Source organism: Aotus nancymaae, unplaced genomic scaffold (assembly GCF_030222135.1).
Source record: "Aotus nancymaae isolate 86718 unplaced genomic scaffold, 86718_ANA_hifiasm-v0.15.2.pri h1tg000022l_1, whole genome shotgun sequence".
NCBI classification, from domain to species: Eukaryota; Metazoa; Chordata; class Mammalia; order Primates; family Aotidae; genus Aotus; species Aotus nancymaae.
In genome coordinates, this window is record NW_026988435.1 from 16,099,393 (window position 1) to 16,121,988 (window position 22,596).

At 33.4% G+C, this 22,596-nt stretch overlaps 1 protein-coding gene across 3 annotated transcripts in view; it reads left to right on the forward strand.

The window, feature by feature from the left end:
• Positions 1-22,596, forward strand: part of ROBO1 (roundabout guidance receptor 1) — a 1,127,367-nt gene that overhangs the window by 593,837 nt on the left and 510,934 nt on the right. For 2 of the 3 annotated variants that reach the window (XM_064380017.1, XM_064380018.1), the window contains exon 3: positions 22,307-22,390. The exons of the other annotated variant lie outside the window; for it this stretch is intronic. In XM_064380017.1, coding sequence (XP_064236087.1) covers positions 22,307-22,390 — 84 coding nt within the window. The remainder of the gene's footprint in view (positions 1-22,306; positions 22,391-22,596) is intronic. 3 annotated transcript variants of the gene reach the window in all.

A 22,596-nucleotide genomic window follows, 5' to 3' on the forward strand; every position in this document is an offset into this window, starting at 1 on the left:
TAAAAACGAGGGCATGCTTTCTTTGTCTTAAAGGAGAAATACAGTGAAGGGTCAGTGCACATATTCTTGTATCACCTTTGTTCTTTTCTCTGTCCCTCCACATTTTTTTCTTCTCTTTTTTTTCTATCTCTGCTTTTTTCTCACTCACTCACTTTCCTGATGTGGAGGAAATTAAGCTTATGAGAAATATTATCTTCTGGATAATAGAAGCTTTATTATTATAGAAAAGATCACCTTAAACATAAACTTCTATACTATTTCTGTTTTAAGGTGTATTTGTGCTACTTGTTTATTTCTTGCACATGTAACATATTTCTATATCATTAAACACATTTATTGAACATCTATTGAATAGTACACTTAATACTTCTCTAGATAATAGAATTGTTTTTTAATGATGAGATATATAAGCCTTGTTCTTATGAAGCTTATTTTCCAGTGAAAGGAGATAACATGTGATATGTATTCATATAAATATACATGAGTTCAGATTTTGAAATGTGCTGGATTGAAAAAGAAAATGTCAGTAATATTACTCAGGGACCAAGGCTGTCAACATTAGATGGAATCAGATAACAATGTTCGTGAGGAATTTTGTGGTATAGTGACATTTTTGTTGAGACCTAAAGATGACCAGGAGCCAGTTCAGCAGAGACAGGAGTGGTGGGTTTCAGACAAAAGAGAATGCTATTTGCAGAGACAAAGATGAGCTTGGGCTATAATTTGAAGAGAAAGACCAACATTTCAGTGTAGTGATCAAAGGGGAAACTGGCCCAAATTGTAGTATAAGACAAAGTGTGAAGGATGTTGCAGGAAAGAAGGAATTTTCATTTTATTCTCAACATGATGGAAAGTCATTTAAAGTTATAAGCAGAGAACTAAGTCTGATTTCTATTTTAAACCAAAGTAGAAATAATTATGGTAATTCTCTGGAGAATACAGTATAGAGAAAGAGGAGCACAGAGGCAAAGAGACTGGTTAGGAGGCTATTGGCATGATCCAAGTGAGAGATGAGGGGTGATTAAGGAGTGATAGATGGTGGCAGGAAGAGAAGTAGTGGTATATTTTGTTGACTGAGCCAAGAATACTTGGTGATTGAATGGATGTGTGAAATGCAGAAAGGAGGGGTTGGGGCAGGGATTCAAAGATGACTCCTAAATTTTTGGCTTGCAAGGAGAGGTAGAGAATAGTATTCTCTAGTGAGATTTGGCATGTATGTATTAGTCCATTATAATGCTTCTAATAAAGACATACCCAAGACTGGGTAATTTATAAAAGAAGGAGATTTAATTGACTCCCAGTTCCACATGGCCGGAGAGGCCTCACAATATGATGGAAGGCAAGGAGGAGCAAAATCACGTCTTATGTGGCAGCAGTCAAGAGAGAGCTTGTGCAGGGTAACTCCCATTTATAAAACCATCAGATCTCATGAGACTTATTCATTACCACACTAACAGTATGGAGAAACCACCCCCATTATTCAGTCATCTCCACCTGGTCCTGCCCATGACACATGGGGATTATTACAATTCAAGGTGAGATTTGGGTGGGGACACAGCCAAACCATATTAGAGGGGTTGGGGCAGGGAATTAAGGATGACTCCTAAACTTTTGGTTTGCAACATAAGGTAAAGGATGCTGTCCTTTAGTAAGATTTACTATGTTTGTGTATTGGTGGCAGGCAAGGAAGGCTCTGTAACCTTTTTGGACATGTAAGCCTGAGACACTATTTATGCATCAAAATGTATATAGTTAATATTTATTGTAAACCTGTAGCTGTTTCTGAAATATAATGCAAATATTTACAATTTACTTTTTATTTAAAGGTCTTAAAATGTTATAATGCTTAAACATGAATTTGGGGGCCTGTATGTTGAATTGTCTAAATGCCCTAAGAATATCTTTTTTTAGTAAAGATAAATATTTAATTTTATAACTTACAATCATTTATGTAATATTAAATCTCAGAATACATGTGTTTCCTACCTAGCATAATATTATCTTTTAAATACCTCCATTGACATTTGTTTCATGTAGCTGAAACACAATGCAACATAATAAGCTTGCCTGCAAAATTCAAAACACACATTTAGAAAAAATGTTACTTCATATTAACTGTGTGCCATACTGAAAAATAAAATGCTGGACTTGTGATTTCTGGTCTGGCATGTAAGGAACTTAGAAGTTGCCACTACAACCTAATAACAAGTAAAAAGCTGGGGGGAAAAAAAGGAAAAATTAACGACTCTTCTTAGATCTGTCACAGAAGTTAGGTCACTGGGCAAACCACCACCCCCAAAATTAGAGACATAAACAGGCAGATACAAACAGGAACAACGAACTGCAGCAAAAACCTCAGTGGGGAACCAGTGTCTGGATGGGAAAATCTGAACTGTAATTGGCAAATTACTGGAGGCTCAGTGTGCATGTCTGAGAGATAAACACTCCACGAGGACCCTGTGATAAAGGGCATTCACCTTCTATGATTTTTACCTCCAGGAGCTCTACCAGGTCTTCACTATTGAAAATTCCCCTGATGCTTCTGACAAGGGGAAGAGAAAAGGAACCATTTTGAAATATGCCAGAGCATTCTGTTCCTCTTAACAAGGCCTGCCATCAGGAGTAACTCTTTTTATCAGTATTTAACCTATGGGGGTTTTATCAGAGCCTAACTGAACTTGGGCAAAAGTCATACCCAACTCTAGCCCATTTAAGGGTTGAAAAAATTTGAAAAGATTGAGAAGCACTGGTGAAGTTCACAGTCCAGGGGCACAGACTCACCAAAACACTGAGATCTAATTACAGGAGTATAGACTGCCTCCTCTCCCCAAACACCTTACCACCAAACCACTGAGGCCGATTTACCTGAGGCCCTTTTACCTAATACATCATAGCCAGTTTCAACAAAAAACATACTGAAAGGCAAAAAAATTACAGTTCAAAGAGACTGAACAAGCATCAGAACTAGAATCAGATATGGCTAGGATGTGGAATTATTAGACCAGGAATATAAAACAACTATGATTAATATGCTATAGGCTGTAATAGAAAAACCACACAGCATACAAAAGTAGATAGATAATATAAGCAGAGAGATAGAAATTCTAAGAAAATATCAAAAAGAAATACTAGAGGTCAAAAACATTGTAACATAAATGAAGAATGCTTTTGATGGACTCATCAGTAGATGAACATGAATAAGGAAATAATTTCTTGGCTTGTGGATATGACAACAGAATTTTTCAAAACTGAAAGCAAAGAGAAAAAAATACTGAAAAAATAGAAAATAATATCTAAGAACTATGGGACAACTATGAAAAGTGTAACACATGTGAAATGGGAATACCTGGAGAAGGAGAGAAAGGAACAGAAGCAAAATTTGAAGCATTAATGACTGAGAATCTCCCACCAGTTAATGTCAGTCATCAAACCACAGATGTAGGAAGTTCAGAGAACACCAAGCAGGATAAATGCCAAAAAGAACACCAAGCAGGATAAATAGAAATGATATGTTCAAAATTTAGAAAACCAAAGGAAAAACCTCAAAGGAAGGGAGAGAAAATGACATCTTACCTACTAAGTTAGAATTCTGTACTCTGCAAAATTATCCTCCTGAAGTGAAGGAGAAACAAAGATTTCCAGACAAACAGGAATTGAGAAAATTTGTTGTCAGTAGACCTGTCTTGCAAGAAATCGTTAAAAGAATTTATGTAGAGAGAAGGAAAATGATACTAATCAGAAACTCAGATCTAGATAAAGAAAGCATAATTCCCTGTATTCTAACTGCAAATAAATATCTAAGATAATGTATATGTAAATTAGCCTGATTTAGCCATTTCACAATATATGCATATTTAAAACATCGTGTTGTACATCATAAATATGCACAATATTTAATTTTCAATTTAAGATAAATAGGTACAAAAGTATGCACCTCAGAGGATAAATAAGTGAAGGTAAATTTAAAAATTGATTTTTCTTAATTCTTAATTGATAAACATATAACTGTTCAAAATAATAGCAAAAATTTATTTATGTTTACATATAAGTGAAATTAATCTATAGTTTATCTACATATATATGCCTATATGTTTTTATATGTAAATAAAATGAATGACAATAATGTTAGAGTGATGGGAAGGAGGAATAGGTAATATTTTATGATTATACTTGCACTACTGAACTTGTAATACTATAAAGTGGTACAGCGTTATTTGAAAGTTAACTTGGATTAGTTGCAAATGTATGTTGCAAACTCTAGCACAATCACTAAAAAAAATTTTAAAAAACAAAAAAAGTCAAATTGATATTAAGAAAGGACAGAAAATAGAATCATATAAAATGCTCAATTAAAACCACAAAATAACAACACTAAAAGTGTGATGTATTTATCTGAAGGCAGAAGTATGCTAGTAAGTAGTTAACAACTGGTTCTCTGGGGCAAAGGCCCTGATTTATAATGTTTACTGATTTTCATGTAAATACTCTCAAAATTGAGAATATCAATGTATCAGCACAAATATGGAACTGGGAACAGATTATTGTTGTGTTCCAACAAGTGTTAAGTCCCAATTGCGGGGAAACAGTAGCTCACATGGGGCCGGTATGTGAGACTCCTGAACACATTTTAGATTTTGCTATACTGAGCACCTGCATCCTAAAGTTATGTTCGTCTATGTCTAAATTTAAATTATTGATCATATCAACAAAATACAGCTAATCTAATTAATCATTCTTATTAGACAATATATTAGGAATTCAGCATTTCAGTGAATCTTTGTTAGGAATAAGTACGAACGTTAAGAATTGATTTTTGAGGTATCATTTGAATTCTTAAGCCTTTTAAATTTAATGATGACTTCAGACAGCTTCAGGATTTAACAACTTACTTTATGATCATGTACAGGTCTAATCCTTTAGTCCTTACATAAATGTTCGCACTCAAAATAGACTATTGAGCTCAACTCAGAAATCAGCTTTGTATATTTCTCATATGATGCCTAAATCATTTGGTTTTGCTTTGTTCTTTTCATGTTATACTGTTTTTCGATCTGCCTCCTGTTTCCAGGCTTATATCTTATTGCTAGTGTTTCTTCCATTTAAATTTTTTTAAGAGATCTGTCCCAGGCTGGTCTCGAACTCCAGGCTCAGGAGACCCATCAGCCTCCTGAGTATCTGAGACGCACACCACCTCTCCCAGCTCCTTTAATTTTTAAATGGTTATTTTTATAGTATTCATTCTGTATGCAGTCTTTCAGTTTTTCTTCTCATTCTTACTGTGAATCTCCTTTAACATTATGGTGCTGTTTGAACACATTTGCAGACTTTGTGTTCCTTTTGTGCTTCTATTTCTTTCTTTGTCTTTTTGTAAAGACAGATAGCCTTCTAGGAATGGCCCACATGACTCTCAAAGAAGAGGGAGGAATAAAAGAATAATTATTGCAGCCTACATAAATGAACAGTGGGGATATGACAGAGGCAGATAAGAAAAGAGAAGGAGAAAAGAAAAAAAAAAAACTATTTCTGAAATGTCTGACCAACATGGTTGGCAAAGTTTCAATGTTCTTTTTCCTTCCTAGTAAAAGTAACAGAAGCTCTGAAGCTAACTATAAGCCTGGCATGGAAAAATATCTAACTTTAACAACAACAACAACAAAATCTGAGAATTAAAATCTGTTTTATCTAAAGCTGTTTTGAAATTCCCTATTGAAATCAATACATATTAGCATAAATAAAAAAATTTAAGTGCATCAATAACAAATGGAAAACAAATTCCATATTCAGTTTCACGTTGGTTAAATGCTGTGTGTAAAACGAAGCACCAAAAGAAATCAATAGTCATTAACTATCTCACCCACTGAGTATAATAAATGATAGATTAGCCTAAATATGATCAAACTTGTTCCCCTATTCAAAGGAAAGTACTTTTCTGTTCAAGGACCACTTAATAGAATGGTGCTGGCTGATCTCCCTAACGCCCAATTTCCTAAAGTCATTTGAAGGACAGGATTATTTAACTCAAAGTCTAAGCAACTAATTTCAGCCAGGGACAACAGCTGTGTAAGGAAGATCGTTGCCTCGGGAACATCACCTAAATATTGGGTATCTCATTTTCGGCCTCTTTGATCTCTTGAAATGATTCATTTACTAAAAAGAAAACTCACCTGCTCTGTGTTTTTATGTGTCTTTTTAATGAAAAAGTGGCCAGTTTTGTAGGTCACACTTCTTGGGTTTTGCCAAACAGAAAGCACCTTCTGAATTTTGTGATTGGCAAAGTATCTCTCAGTCAGGCACAACTGGAAATTCAAGATATAGTAAAATCAGCCTTTAAACCACACTTGAACCAGTTTTGTCAACTCTATTCGTTTTAAATTGCTACTGGACAGGTGTCATAAAATTCGAATTTAAATCAAAAAATTCCATTACTATCTTTACTTGCTATTTGAAAAGAAAATTCAGAGCATTTATACTATGCAACTATCTAGTTTTGATCAGAGATGCTTTTACATTGTTTTCCATGGATATGTTAATACTTATTTGCGTTTCTTTCAAAACCAATTTCAATACTTCTTCCTACCTGTAAGAAATATCCATTACTCTCTGTCAATATATAACTAAAGGAACTATTGGAATGATTTCTTTACCATTTCCTTCAGCTTAGACAATCTGAATTTTCCCCACATTCAAGAAAATTGGCCACTTCATTGCTTTTTCTCCTCTTAAATAATCAGAGTCCAATAAGATCTATGTTAACTTTTCTAGATACTAGATACTGAGCATTTTCATCCAATTTTTTCCTATATTCTTCTTTCTTTCAGTACTTTTCATATTTCTTTCTATATTTTTAATATGGATATTAGTTCTATAAGTAGCATACCTTTAATTCTTTACAGCCCCAAATAACAATGCAAAAATGATAATAATGAAAAATCAATCTTAAAATCTTATTTAGCATGGATATCTGTATACTTCACACAAGTCCAGGATATATGCATACATATGTATAAATATATGCACATATACATGCACAGACACACATGTATACATGTATAGACATATACATTAGCGATATATATATTATATGATCCTATATCTGTCACACTATATTTAGCCTACAAAAGTATAATAAACATATTTTTCTGCAGTTATGTTCACAAAAATGACAAAAAAATCAATATAGCTGAAAGAATTGATGGGCTCTACTTTTACAGACCATTTCTTTTCCTAAAAGTTTTCAGTGGTATATTCTTCTACATCTTGATTCCCTGAGGACCTACCCTGTTGCCCTAAACATCCATTCATAGGCCCCCCTTTGAATTGTGACTGATGACAGGTGAACCTCAGAAGTGGGGGTGGGGTCAACTCCAAGCACTGAGACATAATTGCCTTTGTATATTTAGGATTGCTTTTAAAGCAGACACTTTTATTGGTATTTGAAATAAATATTTGTTATTTTATAACTAGAAATAGCCTATGAAAAATTCTCAGGCAATTTAAGTAGGCTTTTTTTTTTTACTTTCTTCATCTTTCATATCTTTCATCTTACCCTCTTGAAGTATTCTCAAAGTTTAAGAGGTTGAGCACAACACACCATTATTTCTACCAATTAAATAATCTCTAATCACATCATCTACAGCAGAATTATCCACATATCTTTATCTCAGTCACCATCTATTTCAATCAAAGAACATTGTAAAGGTGATCATTTTACTTTATTTAATTTCATGTTGTTTTACTGTGCTTTATTTTATTTTATTTTATCAAGCTGTGAAGGAAATAACACCAGGGTGACCTGAACTTTATCTCCCAAGCTGTCAGAGTTTATTGAATAAAAGGTTGTGGTTTAAATTCAGGACAATCCACTGTCTGACCCCCATCAATAGTCTTTCAATCTCTTTCAGAGAAATTGATCAGGTCAGTTGGGCAACATTTTTTTTCCTTATACCATCTTTTATAGTGGTAGTTTCATAATCCATTTTTTAGCTTACATAAGGTTTGTTACAAAGTCTTATGACAAGATTTTCAAGTATGGTAAATATATTCATTTCAAATGACCACCTTTAGTAGGATAAGTAATTCTATGTTCTTTATAGTTTTCATATTTAAAGATTAAATAATAAAGTTTTTAAAATAGGATGAGTGGTGTGCGTGTGTGTGTGTGTGTGTGTATGTATTTCTGGCATCAGAAATTTTCTTTCATCTCTCATTGATTCCAGATACTATACATCTAAAAATTTGAGATTATAAATGATGTTTATCTAATTTTGAAGACTACCTATTGCTCTGATTTTTGACTTTATAGTTAATTACCCAATTTTTTATTATTCTCCTTGTCAGTGTAAATTTACCTATATCTTTTATCAATTTACTTTTTAGAGAATATCAACAACTAGTAGTTATAGTTTCATGATGACAAACCAAATCAATCTGATCATTTGTAGTAAAATGATATAAAAGATTTTAAGGTATATAAAAATAGGATGTACAAAAACAATAATCTTTTTTTGTAGAACAATTTTATGTAGGCAGTTCTGTCCAGGTCTTTCTCTTTATAGTTGTACACTAGAGTAGAACATACATCTTTTGCTTCCGTTATATAGTTCCAAACACACTTTATTCTGTACTGCGTAATAACCTACAAAGTATCATTTTTTTCTCTAAGAAGATAGATTGCTATTCACAGGGGCAACATAACAGATTACCGTCTGGTGGATCTTGTATACTTAGATGATTTTTATTTTTGGCTTTTAGTTTGCTAACATTAACAGAAAAGGGGACGCTAAAGGCTGTTTTGCATTTCTTTGTTTGTAAAATCAACTATATATTTTTCCTTTTACTATAAGGAGAATCAGATGACATTATTAAATATTAAAAAGCCTATAAAGCTGACTTCAGTATTTCTAAAGGACATACAAAGCTTTAGTATTCCTTATTCTTCTTGATCTCAGAGAGGTTCACATAGTCTAGTCTATCAATCAAAATGTCCTGTGCACATATGAATAAAGAAAATAAAGATTTAAAAAAGGAAGGAAGAAAAGAAATATTTAGAAGAAGGAAAAGAGAGGAGAAGAGGGGAGAAAAATGGAAGGGTGTAGACAGTAGGGGAGAAAGGAAGCAAGGGAAAAAGGAAGAAAAGGAAAGAGCTCTCAGAGGTTTAACTTTAAACTAATCCTAATGCCACAGTGACATTTCTTTCAAGTGAATATATGTATGCCTTTTAAAATCTGATTGGCTGACTGTTAGATGCTCTGAAAAACAATTTTGGCAGTTCTTTTTAAAACTAAATATCAATTACCAAATGTCATTGACATTTATCCCAAAGAAATAAAAATGTATATTTAATACTAAAATCATACATATTTATAGCAGCTTTATTCATAATAGGCAAAACTGGAAACTACCCAAATTTCCTCAACAGATCAATGGCTAAACAAACTCTAGTACATCTATATCATGGAACTCTACATTGCCATAGCAATAAAAAGGAGTGAACTCTTGAAACACACAAAAACCTGGGAAAAACTTCAGAGAATTAAGCTGAGTCGGGAAAAAAAAAAAACCATCATTCTCAAAAAAAGTTACATACAGTATGAATTCATTTATAGAACATTCTAAAAAATATGGATATGGAGAATAGATTAGTAGTTGTCAGAGAATAAAAAGGGGTTGAGTGGGAGGAAATATGCGGGTCCATAAAGGGCAGCATGAATGACCCATTTAATGGTGGAAAGGCCCTTTATCTTGCTAGTACGAATGTTAATATCTCGTTTGTGATATTGTACTATAGTTTTGCAAGATGCTAGCACTGGAGGAAATAAGTAAAATATATAATAGATCTTCCTATATTATGCATATGAATCTGCTATTATCTCAAAATTTGAAAAGTTTTTACAGAAGGAATCAGGATAAATTTCATTATGATTTAATAGCTTCTGCATATAGTATATTTGCAAGTAGAATATATAGAAGAACACTTAATGGCATAGTACATTAAATATACTGATTGATGCGGAGTTTGATAACAATATCCTCTTTTGAAATAAAATGTGCTGTTATCATGTTTATAATGACCAGTCAACTCCCTGCATTGAGTAACTACTTTGGCACATTTTTGATTTCCTGTGTTATCTCATTCACCATCATGTTTTATACCTCTTTGTTTTTGCCAGAATTATGTAGAGAGAATTTTTTACCTAGAAGCTACAGAATAATAGATAAGTAAGCATTTGTATTAGCAATGGAAGATTTATTTATTTATTTTTTTTGGCAAACTTGGTTACCAGATGTTAGTCTGTTGAGTTATTTTTAGAATCATATTGAAGAACTCAAGTAGCCATTCCAAAAATAAAGGTTTAACATTAACATCAACAAATAGTTTAGTCTTATTCCTGACAACCTAAGAAAAGAGGAACACATTCTTAGGTGTTTGATTTATTTATACCAATTACTATTAATGCAAGTCTGATCATTGATTTGTTAAAAATATTGTCAATCTTATGGCCATTTCTGGCTCCCCTATTACAGTTTCAAGGTTTATGTTGAAGATGTAAGTCATTTTCAAATGCCAAATGTGGCAGATTACAGATTACAGAGATTTGCTTTTGTTAATATTCTCCATCAACAAGAGTTACAAGTATTTATTTATGGTTTCTATAATAATTCCTTAAAATATTCATACATAGTTATCATAATTCTGGCAATACATAGAACTCAGCAGATTTTTATTCCCTATCTATAAATTTCAGTTTCCTTTCCCATTTTGCAGGAAAAAGGGAATGCTTTAAAACTTCTAACCTCTGTTAAAAAGTGGTAACAAAAGGCCAATGGAAAGAGTACTAGTTACTGTAGGAAACTTTTCATTCATTTCCCACACGTGCTTATCAATGCATTCACATAAGAGCTGCATTATTAGAATAAAAAGTCTTATATTTGCTACTCACCTAGGCTGTGTCCACTCTAAACATATGCAGAGGCTACTGAATCCACAGATGAGCATATACTACATATCATACAATTAAATATGAATTATAAATCAGAGACTGCAGAAGGAAGAAATTAGTTGGTGCAATATCTTCTAATTTCAATGTGCAATATAATTTTTGAAACACATTTCTGCTTAGGAGGCCATATTATGTAATAAATACATCAAATCTTCCTTCTGATAATCTTACCAACTACAAAGTTACTTCTCACTTAACTCACAGAAGAAGGAAAATTTACTGAGGACTGCATCCTACTGTGTTTTATACTGTTGACCACCAGTCATGAATGGACTTCAGCCAGAAGCATTGGTGCCCAGATTATACTTTTACATAATAAACTATCCCCACTATCACTAGAATATGAACAAATGCATAAATACTCCTAATATCTTTTAAGGTATTTGGGGTTATTTTGTGTGTTTATTGTTCTTAACCTCACTGCTGCATGCACATAAACACATTTCTTAAAAATAGCTATTTTATTTTCTTAAGTTTCACAAACTTCCATTAATTTGCAATAAGAATGTCTCCTTTGGAAAAAAATTTATAAGTGAAATATATCATCTCACTATAAAAGTCCTTGCGAGAGTAAAGGCTGGCAGATACCCCCATGAAACAAAAGCACAAATATCAGTCTGAGAATCAGCAGAGTAAAAAGAAATAATAGACAGGAAAACAAAAATAAAAGCATGTTATATGTAATATGTATGACTATAATAATAGTATATACATAATATATGTGTGTAGTTAATTAGACTGAATTAACAAGAAAAGGGAATGTCATCTTAAAATTCAGCTTTAGGTTATAAAATAGAAATGTTCAATGTCTGTGACCCAAGTAAACTGAAATAATAAAGGGAAGAAGAATCAAGTGCAAGCTCATTTGATCACCAGTGCTCTACCTGTGTGAATTTGCTGCAGTGAAACCCCTTGTGCCATAACCATTGCTACAAACAGCCTCTCTCTGTGGAGAAGTGGGGGAGGGTGCAAGGTGGATTCAAATGAGAGTTAGAGAAAAGAAAAAAAAAAACAGCAACTCACACTGAGAGGAAATCAATGGAAATGGATGAATGGGAGTAAACCTCGACGGCTCTCTCTGGTCCTCGACTGGACACAGCTAATCCCTGTGACCTTTAGGAAACCTGAAGGAATAAAATGACCCCAATAATCAAAAGCACAATTAGAATGAAGAGTGCAAAACCGTGACTGTGGTTAGAAAAAGCAGACAATGAAGAGACCATGGAGGAAATTTGTCCCTTTAGCAGTTGAATGAATGCAGCCTTCGAGGTACCCTTAATGGTCGCAGATGGATGGCAGCCACAAAACACAGGACACATGAGGGAGGGCAGGTGGGGAGAAATCGGCAGTTGTCACATGATCTGGATGCTTCAGATGTCCCCCATCACCATCCAATGCCCAAGCATAGTTTCTATCTCTCTACAGGAGGCAGTAAAACAAATTGGGCCAATGTTGAAATACCACTGAGCAAGGAAAAAAAATTTTTCATCCTAACAGTGAAGAAATCTGCAGGGTAATTTCAATATCAAGTGTGTTTTCTTTTTTCTTCGAAGTAAAATTCAGTGAATTCATCTTTATCAGCACAAAGCAACCTGGCAATTAGGCAAACTAAGTTCTGTAGTTCAAGTAGTCTGCCGTAAGGATGACATGCTGTCTATGTGGAAATATTTCCTGATGATTCAGTGGGGCATGTCATGTAAATGAGTGCTAAGGAAATGCAATGACGAAGATGTGAAGAAACACAGTTAGAAAAAAATGACATTTTCAAAATTCACTTTTCTCTTGAATTTTAACTGATACGTTATTCACTTTTTCTGTCTTATATAAGCTCCCAATTGGCACATTAAATAGAGACAGAGTGTGTCTTTTCTCATTGCAGGAGGAAAATATGTAGGATTTTGCTTGTTAAAAGATACTAAACGATCCATTTAAATTGGTTTGTAATTTGATTAATTATAATAATAGCTTTTATTAACTTCTTACTAGGTATACAGGATTATCATAAGAGTTTATAAATAATTGCTTATTTAATGCTGACAACACTCCTGTGAAATATATACTATTATTTTATATTTTATAGGTGAAGAAACTAAGGCCAATCAATAAATAATATATAAATAAATAAACTTGCCCAAAGTCATAGGGTTAGCTAATGGCTCCTAAACATCACACAATATTGATTATCTAAATAAATAATAACATATTTAGCTATAGTGATTTCAAAATATCAAGTAAATAATTTGATATTTTGACTGAACTTAACAAAACATGTGAATCTTATTTGAATATCATTCTACATAGTAACTAGTAGCAGTGATTATGAACATGGATTATTAACATACTGAAGAAAAGAGGCAATACATTTATATGTACTACAGTGATAAAAGAGGACTAGATAAAGGATAAGGAGAGCTCTGTTTTTACTTCAGATCTCAGATGTGATCACCATATCTCAAATCCAGGTTTCTACCTCTACGAAAGGGATCCTATTTCTTCCTGATTTCCCATCCATCATTTAAATTCTATAAAAAGAGTACTCCATTAATTTAGGTATTACTTTTTTGCCATTTCTGTGCCAGAAAATGTAAGATGTATTTGTTCATACTATAAGGGCAGCTGGGACACCACCTGTTAACTAACTTCAAGCACCATTTAATTAGCCTGTGTTGAAGTTACCATATGCTTTGACTGGAAGGGAGTGGAACAGTAGCAGATGCTAAGCACAATAAAAGAAACGCCTTTGAATACCAGGGCAAAGTGGGTGGAGAGAATAACAAAAAAAGTCAACAGAAGGGGAGAGCCAGAAGTACTAGTAAAATAGACCGGAAATTAACTCTCACAGATAAAGTTCAAGGCAGCAAATCTCTGCAGATTAAATTCCAGCCCAGCAAAGTATCTGTCACATCAGATGTTACTGAGGATTTGATTTGAGGATTTTGAATAAATGCAGACCTCAACCGGACAATTAGCTCAGATTTAATTATATAAAGGGGTAGTCATCACATTATTTCTATGATAACCTCCCTGACTTTCTTTGACCAAACATTCAGATGTCAAGAAAAAAACATGTGTGTCATACTGAATCATAATTACCCCAATTACTTTAAGAGCTCTACTTTGTCAATGTTTCTGCTAGGAGAGATCTGGAACAAATGATTTTAAAATTATGAGCATTTCTCCATCAATAGAATGATTTTTATACAGAAGGCACTCTATCTTGTTTATTCAAATTAAGTTGAATTGAAATGAATTAAAAGCTTCTTCTGTGGCATTGATATTCTTCTAAATAGGCTTATCCACTAATGCATTTACCTTTCTAATATTGCAATAGTGTATTTTATGTTAATAGAATTGTTTTATATATATATAGTTATAAAACAATGCTTAGATAGATAGATAGATATAGATATATCTTTGTTGTTGATGTTCTTGCTTAAATATATATTAGATGTCTTTTATTTAGTCAGATTTCATCAGTCTGGTGTAGCTAGATGTACCCCAAATTAGCTTAAACCAAATTGTACTTGACAATTTTTGTATAGTTATTCTACTATTGTTTTCAGATATTGTAACACTTTTGGAGATTCAAAAATAGAATGTAACATTGACAAATGAAATATTAATTCCAACTTGTTATCAGATCACTTTAGTTTCAAGAGCACACTCTCAGAAAAATGTACTCCATTCAAATCAGAATATATCTTTGTCACCTCTATATCTATATCAGAAGTTCCTCAAATCAGAGGGAATTTGTAAAACCTAAATATAATTCACCTGCCTGGCAATATTTAAATATCTTCCTTGTTTATTCATACTGTATTTTGTTTTCAGTTTTGAGTATTATCACAATTTATTACATTTGTTATGCAATTTGTTAATCATTCCTCTTTTAACATGCAAGAAGAAAAACTCTTACCAGTAAGGTCCTCACTTGAATTAAGTTAATAAGATTCTATTTCCAAGTGTATACATTACATTTAAAGGGGAGAGAGAGGAAGTAATATGTTATTCTATTAGAAATAGCAATTTACCATACTACCGTTCTGAATTAGATTTATAGTGATTATAATATTTTAGATATATAAGTATATGACAACATCCCAAATAAGGAAGTAATTCATATTCATTCATCGAGAAAAGTTACTTCCATCTTAAACTCTTGACTCCAGCAAAACTATGGCCCAGTGTTTCATCTAATCATTCAACAAAAACTGTATTGATTGTCAATTCTGTTCTTAAGCACTGTGTTAGGGCTAGGCATAGGAATATGAGTGAGACATGACCCTTAATCACTCTTAAACTTATTCCAAAAGATGCATCTTTGTTGTTGAAGAATAATTTTTAGAAATAATTGTCAAAAAAAACTTATCTTGATTTCAGTCAGTAGTTTGATCCCTAAATCAATATATTTAAAAACACTGTGGGCAAAGCCTTATGCTTTTGAACCCCTATTCTAATAATATTTTTTGTGTATTTCTTACTTCAACACAACTGACTCCCTTATTAAATACATTATTTTATTCTGTATGTAAAAGAACACATGAAGCCCTGATGATATGCTTAATGGAGCTCAGAAATAGATTTTTGAAATTATCTAATCTTATTGTTCAATGACTAGAAAAGAATCACTAACCTGGTGTCCCATTATTTGTATGCTATTGAAATTCCATCTAGTTCCCAGAGTGAGATTAATGAGTAAAAGGAGGACATGGTGTGTAGTGAAAAGTGGAGTGCTTTGGAGTAAGAAATAATTTGGAATTAAATTTCAGATCCACTATTTACTAGTTGCATGACAGAAGTATGTCATATATTTCAGTATCTCAGAAATGGAAACATTGATGAGGATCATAATGATGATGATGATGATGGTGGCTAGGATGATGACAGAACTTTAAGCAGTACATGAGAACACATATATGCATATAAAATGATGTGTTAAATAAACTAAAGCATTATATAAAGATTATTTGTGATTATAATCAGTGCAGGTTTTACTTCCTTTTCTTCACATCGGATTCATTCAGTTATCTAATCACCTAAACCAGAAAATGAGAAAAAAGCAGTAACATATTTTGAGATCGTTGTATGAAATCTGTTCTTTCATTTACTGCAGTCCTGGCATCTCAGGCCACAGATTAAAGTTATCTACTTTCCATTAAGTTTATTTCAGCTTATCCAAATAATAAACTACTCTGATTTTTTTTCTCTTCTCAAAACCATTGGAAGATGAAGTTTTCAAATTTTGAAATAACCATCCAGTCCCTAAACATTTTATTTGGAAACAGATTTTACATCAAGGTTAACGTGTTTGTTTATTTTATCAAAACACAGTTTCTAACAAGTATTGTCCATTTGGATCATTGTAATCATGGTTCTCCTATCTTTGAAAGAAACATAAAAAAACAACTAATACATTGTTTTCTGTTCTCATATTGCTGCTTTAAAAAATAGCTGATTCAATATTTAGGGGTACATTTTTTAACTTCATACATATTCTATTTAATGTTCTATAGTACATAGATTTCTTCAGCTATTGTAAATATAATTCTTTATTTGCATCACTCACTAAATATTTTTAAGTAGGTACCACCCAAAATCACGTACTGATTTTTTTCCTCTCAATCTCTATAACATAACTTATATTCCTTCCCATAGTCCCAGTTCAAAGGTATGGAACAGATAATAAAATATATTCAACAATTATTTCAGCCATACATGATTAAACAGAAGTTTGAATTTAACTTTAATTTGATCTTGTAGAATTTTGATGTCAATTTAAAGCGTCACAAATATAGGGTTTTTTTGTATCTGATTTTATAATTCATTGCCTAGGTTTCTAATTAAATGTTCTCAATACTCCATTTAAAGTACCCCTTTCCTGCATTCCTCTTGATTAGTAGGAAAGAATCAATGAGAATTGATCCAATTTGTAGAACACAATTCTCATATTGATAGTAGTTTATATTCATTTGCTTTTCCCTAATCTTTTATTAATGGTCATCTTTAAAATGTCAATTAATGCCAAAGCTCTGCACCATGATCATGCAAATCTATAAAGAAACTAACTTGACACTTTGTAGTAAGTAGGGCAAAAGGAAGAAGCTTTTATGTTTTATGTTTTTATTATACATAACTGAATATGACAGAAGGAAAGAAAAGGTTGAAAACCCTAACGTTTTGAGCTGTGATTGCAAACCCAATTTAAAAATTAAAAATAAACAAATAAAATTCTGAATTTAAACCAATAGGCTTTTCTCTTAGGCCTCTACATTTCCACAATATAACACTGGCTACCATGGGATAATGAACAATTTAAAGAACTATGAATTGAATGCTAGTGCAAATATGAGTCTTTGTACTACAAATCTAGTATTACCTATTTTAATATCACTGGAGAAAGAGAAATGTCATTGTATCAATGTCTGCTGCACATTAGAGAGAAGGCTTTATATCATTCAATTTTCATCCACCATCGTTTAAACTTTTTAAATGTTTTTCAAAAAAGATTGAGTGATTGGTAATGTTAGGCCATATTTGCTGTAGCTCTTTCTCTCAAGACAGTTTTTATTCATCCATTTGAATGCGAGTTAGAGATATGATACCTCATGCCTTAATTATTCCCACCTGTGTATCCTAAAAACTAAGGATGTTATTTTTTCTGGAATCTTTAAGCTGAATCTTAAGTCTTCATTGAACAATCAACATTTGTTTTCAGAAAAGCTTCATAGCTGATATTGTATACTGTATTACAGAATGGTCTTCTCATTCTTAGTTACTTGCTATTGGTGACACTAAATTTGATTACTGACTTACAGTAATGAATGTCTGATCTATCCATTATAAAAGTGTATTTTTTACTTCCAAGTTAGCAAATAGCCTCTGGGGTGATACTTTGGCACTGTAAAATAGGCTGTCTTCCAGCCACTTTTCACTCAATAGATGTAGGGGCTTGGGGATATGCTGGTCAAAGGATATAAAATTTCAGTTAGGAGGAATACGTTCAAGAAATCATTGTACAACATGATGACTCTAGTTAATAACAATGTGTTGTAGTCGTGACCATCTCTAAAACACTCAATTTTAAAGTTCTCATTACAAGAAATGACGTGTATGTGGGGTAATGCATATGTTATTTAGCTGTGTTAAGCCATTCTACAATGTATACATACATATTTCAAAACATCATGTTGTACCTAACTTAAATTTGTCAATTAAAAAATAATTAATGTTTAAAAACCTAAACATTTAATGAACTGTTATATTTAAAGACAAAGTTTTCTTGAAGACATAATTTCTATTGTAAAGAAAGATATGGGTGTTTATTCCCTTTTATACTTGTTGCTGTTATTATACATGCAAAAGACTGTTTTAAGATGCTCCACTCATATATTGTTTGTGTGTATGTATATTGTTTATGCATATATACGTATGTATGTGCCTGCGTACATACATGTATAGGTACGTATATACATACATGTAATCTTATATATGGTAAGTTTAAGTATGCCATACAATCCTTACACAAAAATATATGAAGCCATGTGGCAAAATATTTATAATCAATAACCCTATAAGTCAGAGTTCAGTTTTAACCCCAGAGGCTTTTTAGTGAATTGTAAAATTCTAAAAATATTTTAATATTTATATAAAATATGTAACATAGGTGGAGACTACAGGAAAGCAGCAGGTTGAAGACAAGCGGGTGAGTTTAGCGTTTAGTGAGAAAATGCGTGAAGTTTCTTGGAATTTACATGAAGTTGAATCACCAATGGAAATAAAATTTGGTTGTCGGTAGAGCATCCAATTGAGCAATGTAGAAGTTCCATATGTTTTGAAAAATAATCAAAGCCTTGAGTCTGGATGAAGATATCTATAGACAGCACGTTGAAAAGAACAGGATGAAATCTGGAGCCATGTGAAACACAAGTATTTAAGGGTTATGGGGAGGAAAACAAGCTATCATGGATGAGGCATTAGTTCTGTACCTTCCTCCAGACTTGGAGTCAATGGACAGAAAATCTAGAAAACAGATTTTTTTAAAACAAATTTAAGAAAAAACAAGACTTAATTATAAAATTGGAATTGATCACCCCAAAAAGCAGCGAAGGCCCATTGGCTACTAAATTCACAGGCGTGTATATATTTCATCGAAGATTGTTATGAGGGTCCATCTGACCCATTTCCAACACTGAATGACTATGATGTTATGATTCAAGACTTCCTTTTTATATTGAAAGATGCCTTATTTGTTTGTATGGATTTGAGGATATAGGATGTACAATAGCATTTGAGTTTATTTAGAGCAAGCTTTTTATCCCCCCTCTGAGTGTAATACTGGTGCAGAAAATACAATTTACGTCCTGTTCAGTTGTTTCAGATTGAGCGTCTATCACTTAAGTAAGGTTTGTATTCTTAGTTGCCATCTCTTTATTAAATTATTTATTATCTTGGGTTCAATATAAGGTGGGTAGGTATATAAATGAGAAGCAGGCAGAACACCTGACCCTCAGGAATTTAGATTATAGTGGGGGTGACAGACACAAAACCCAGCAACTCTGCTGCCAATGTATTTCTTGATGGGATGGCAGCTTTTACCAATTGCAACTGAACCTACTTCAATTCAGGCCTGGGTAGCCCTAAATTCAGAGTTGGAATATAAGAAGACCTCCTTTAGATGTGTTAAACACACAATAATCTCTTGCTTGCTCTCTTCTAGTCCATAGCTCGCATAATCAATACTACTTAACCAAAAATTTAAGTAAATGTCTTTTGAACTGGCCTTAAATTAGTCTCCAACTCTCTTGCAGTGAGTCAAGTGGCTATTTCATGTTATTGTTATCTTTGGACAGGAAGGAGAAGAAAGAAAAAATTTAGTAAAGCAGCTAAAAATAGCACCTTTTGTTTCCTTTTGGTCTGGCATATCATTAATTAAAGGCAGAACAAGGTAGATTGAATGGACTTTAGAGATATGGTAAGATTCATTGATTAATGCAAAATCTATTCTTTCCTGAGCCTAAGAGGGGGCCAGAAAGGTGATGAGTAGGAACAGAGAAGCAAATTTATAAACCACTTAAGATAGGTTACCTGCAGGTGAAAATCTATTTTATATGATTTAGGTATTTCATTTCAAATGACCGTAAACTTTTTTTCCTCATCTCTGTTGCTTTCATAATAATATCCCCATTCTCAGGAAGAATTCAATAACAAAGGTACACAAACCTCATCCCGAAAGTCTTGCAATATTGTGTAGACACGCTGATTAAATTTATATTGTGGATTTGGATGAATCTGCATTATATTTTTAACAGTGATTAGAAATGTGTGGTTCCACATTAAGTAACAGATTGTAAAGTAAAAGTAGGACTTCCCTTAAAAGTCTGCATTGTGCTACTAAAAAATAACTCATACAATTAAAGTGATTCAAAACACATTCTATCATTTAAAACAAGATTGTAGGTAAGCAAGGTGGTTCTCATAAAAGCTGTTTCATGTATTTGACCAAGCAATTTCTGATGATCTTCCTACAACAACCTCTTATATTTGGTTAGTCTGTATGAGCAAGATGAGCTAATTGGTAACAGAACATTCTAAACACTGCCTCAAAACCCACACAAATGCCTGCTCCCCAGTCTTTCTCATTGATGTGACTTAAAAGTTTGACCTAAACAACTTGTACATGCAATAAGTTCACAGGCTGAAAAGGTAAAGCGGACACATTTTCTGCCTTATCACTTGCAGCATCTATTTTAAGGGTAAAATGACAACAGCCATCACTAGAGAGACAAGGATGAATAAAGCAAGAATGAGTATCTTTTCTCTTTTGTCTGCACAGATCTGAACTTTTCATTTTAGCTACATCAGGTTATTATAATTATGTGACACTTGTGGGAGGGCACAGGGAAGGCAGGGAGATTAGAGTGAATAAATATGCTGCATACAAAAGCCAAATGGACTCATGTAACCCTTTTATTCCTTTTTAAAAATTTCTAAATCATCCCTGAATAACTGTGTCTAAGACAAAATGTGTCGACCTAGCTAGTGGAGACACAAAATGAATGACCTCTGTGATGTTTCCAGAGGGGTATTACCTGCATGTACTCATTGGCTCATTCATAAGTGACACACTGTTCCCCGAATAAACATCTGTGCTTCTTCACTGCTCAGACTGAGAAATCCTTCCTCTGTAGATATTGTTAAAGGTGATTTTTTTTTAAAGCCTGCAGAACATCAGAACTTGAATGACCTATGGCTCTACATTATTCGATTTAGGAGGTACACTCTTGGTTTTTATTGTGTCTGTGTCTGCTTATCAGTAGCAGAGCTATAAACACTGCTCATATTATCTTACATAGATATGACAGGTAGAGTGATTGTGCACCAGGGAAATTTAGTAGTGTCACTGAACTTCTATATACACATACACTGCTTCTCGGCTACTCCGAGTCTGGCTACAGAAACTGGAGTGTTGTGGTTAGCCTCCACTCTGAAATTCTACATAGGAAAATTAATGTGCAATTGAAGAAAAACAAAAAAAATGCATTTTTTATTTAAGAAAAATGGGCATAGATGAATGAAAATATTGATACAGATGATTGTGACATAGAATCTCAAACAATTTAAAATGTTTTAAAATATCCAAACCAAAATATCCAAAGTTAGACGTTGTTTTAGTCATGCATTCATTGCAGTAAATTTATCAGTCCTTTAAGACAAGAGATTGTTGCCTTCTAAAAGATATGATGTTGCACCCCTTTCTTCCATGTTTCTCAGAACAAGTATGACATTTTTATCATCCTCCCTCTTATTTGACAAGACCTATTTTTCCCCACATCCTCCCTGCCTCATATGAGGTACAGTCCCTGGAGTCTGTAATTGCCAGGAGATGAAGCGATGATGGGGAGTGATCACAGTCAATAGCTTTGATTAACAATAAGGTAGAAAATTAGCAATGCTAGCATTCAGTCACCCTGCCCTCTCCCTCCTCCATATGCTCTCTCAGTCCGTGCTGGCGGCCTCGCAGAGGGCAGTCGGAGCCCTTCGCCAGCTTTGAAGTGCAGCAAAGGTGCAGGCAGAGCAGAGAATTAGGGAAATTAAGGAGAAAAAGTAAAAACTGTAAACCATGACGCTGAGACCTTCGCAGGGCTTAGTGTGCCGCAGGAGGGGCGAGGATGAAGTGTGCTGTGTGTTGTCCTTGTGTGTTTTTCTGTCACATGTGGATTTACTTGTGTCTGGACATGCTGTGATCGAAATGGCAACTACTGTTACTACTGTGACCCCATCAGCAGCTCTGGTGTTGTTTCCGACAGACCCTGAAGATCTAGAGAGGGGGAACGACCACGGGACACCGATCCCTACCTCTGATAACGATGACAATTCGCTGGGCTATACAGGTAGAGTGTCTCTTTCCCAAATACTAACTTCCTCCTAAAATACCTCCATCTCCATCAATCATCAACCACCTGTATTAAATTAATCCAATCATCCCTGCTTCCAGCTAACAACCACAACAACTTCTCATTTTTCAAAGCTCATTCTGTAGCTGGGAGGTCATATTGCTAAATTAAACACTTTTGAGAACAGAAATGTACATGAAAAC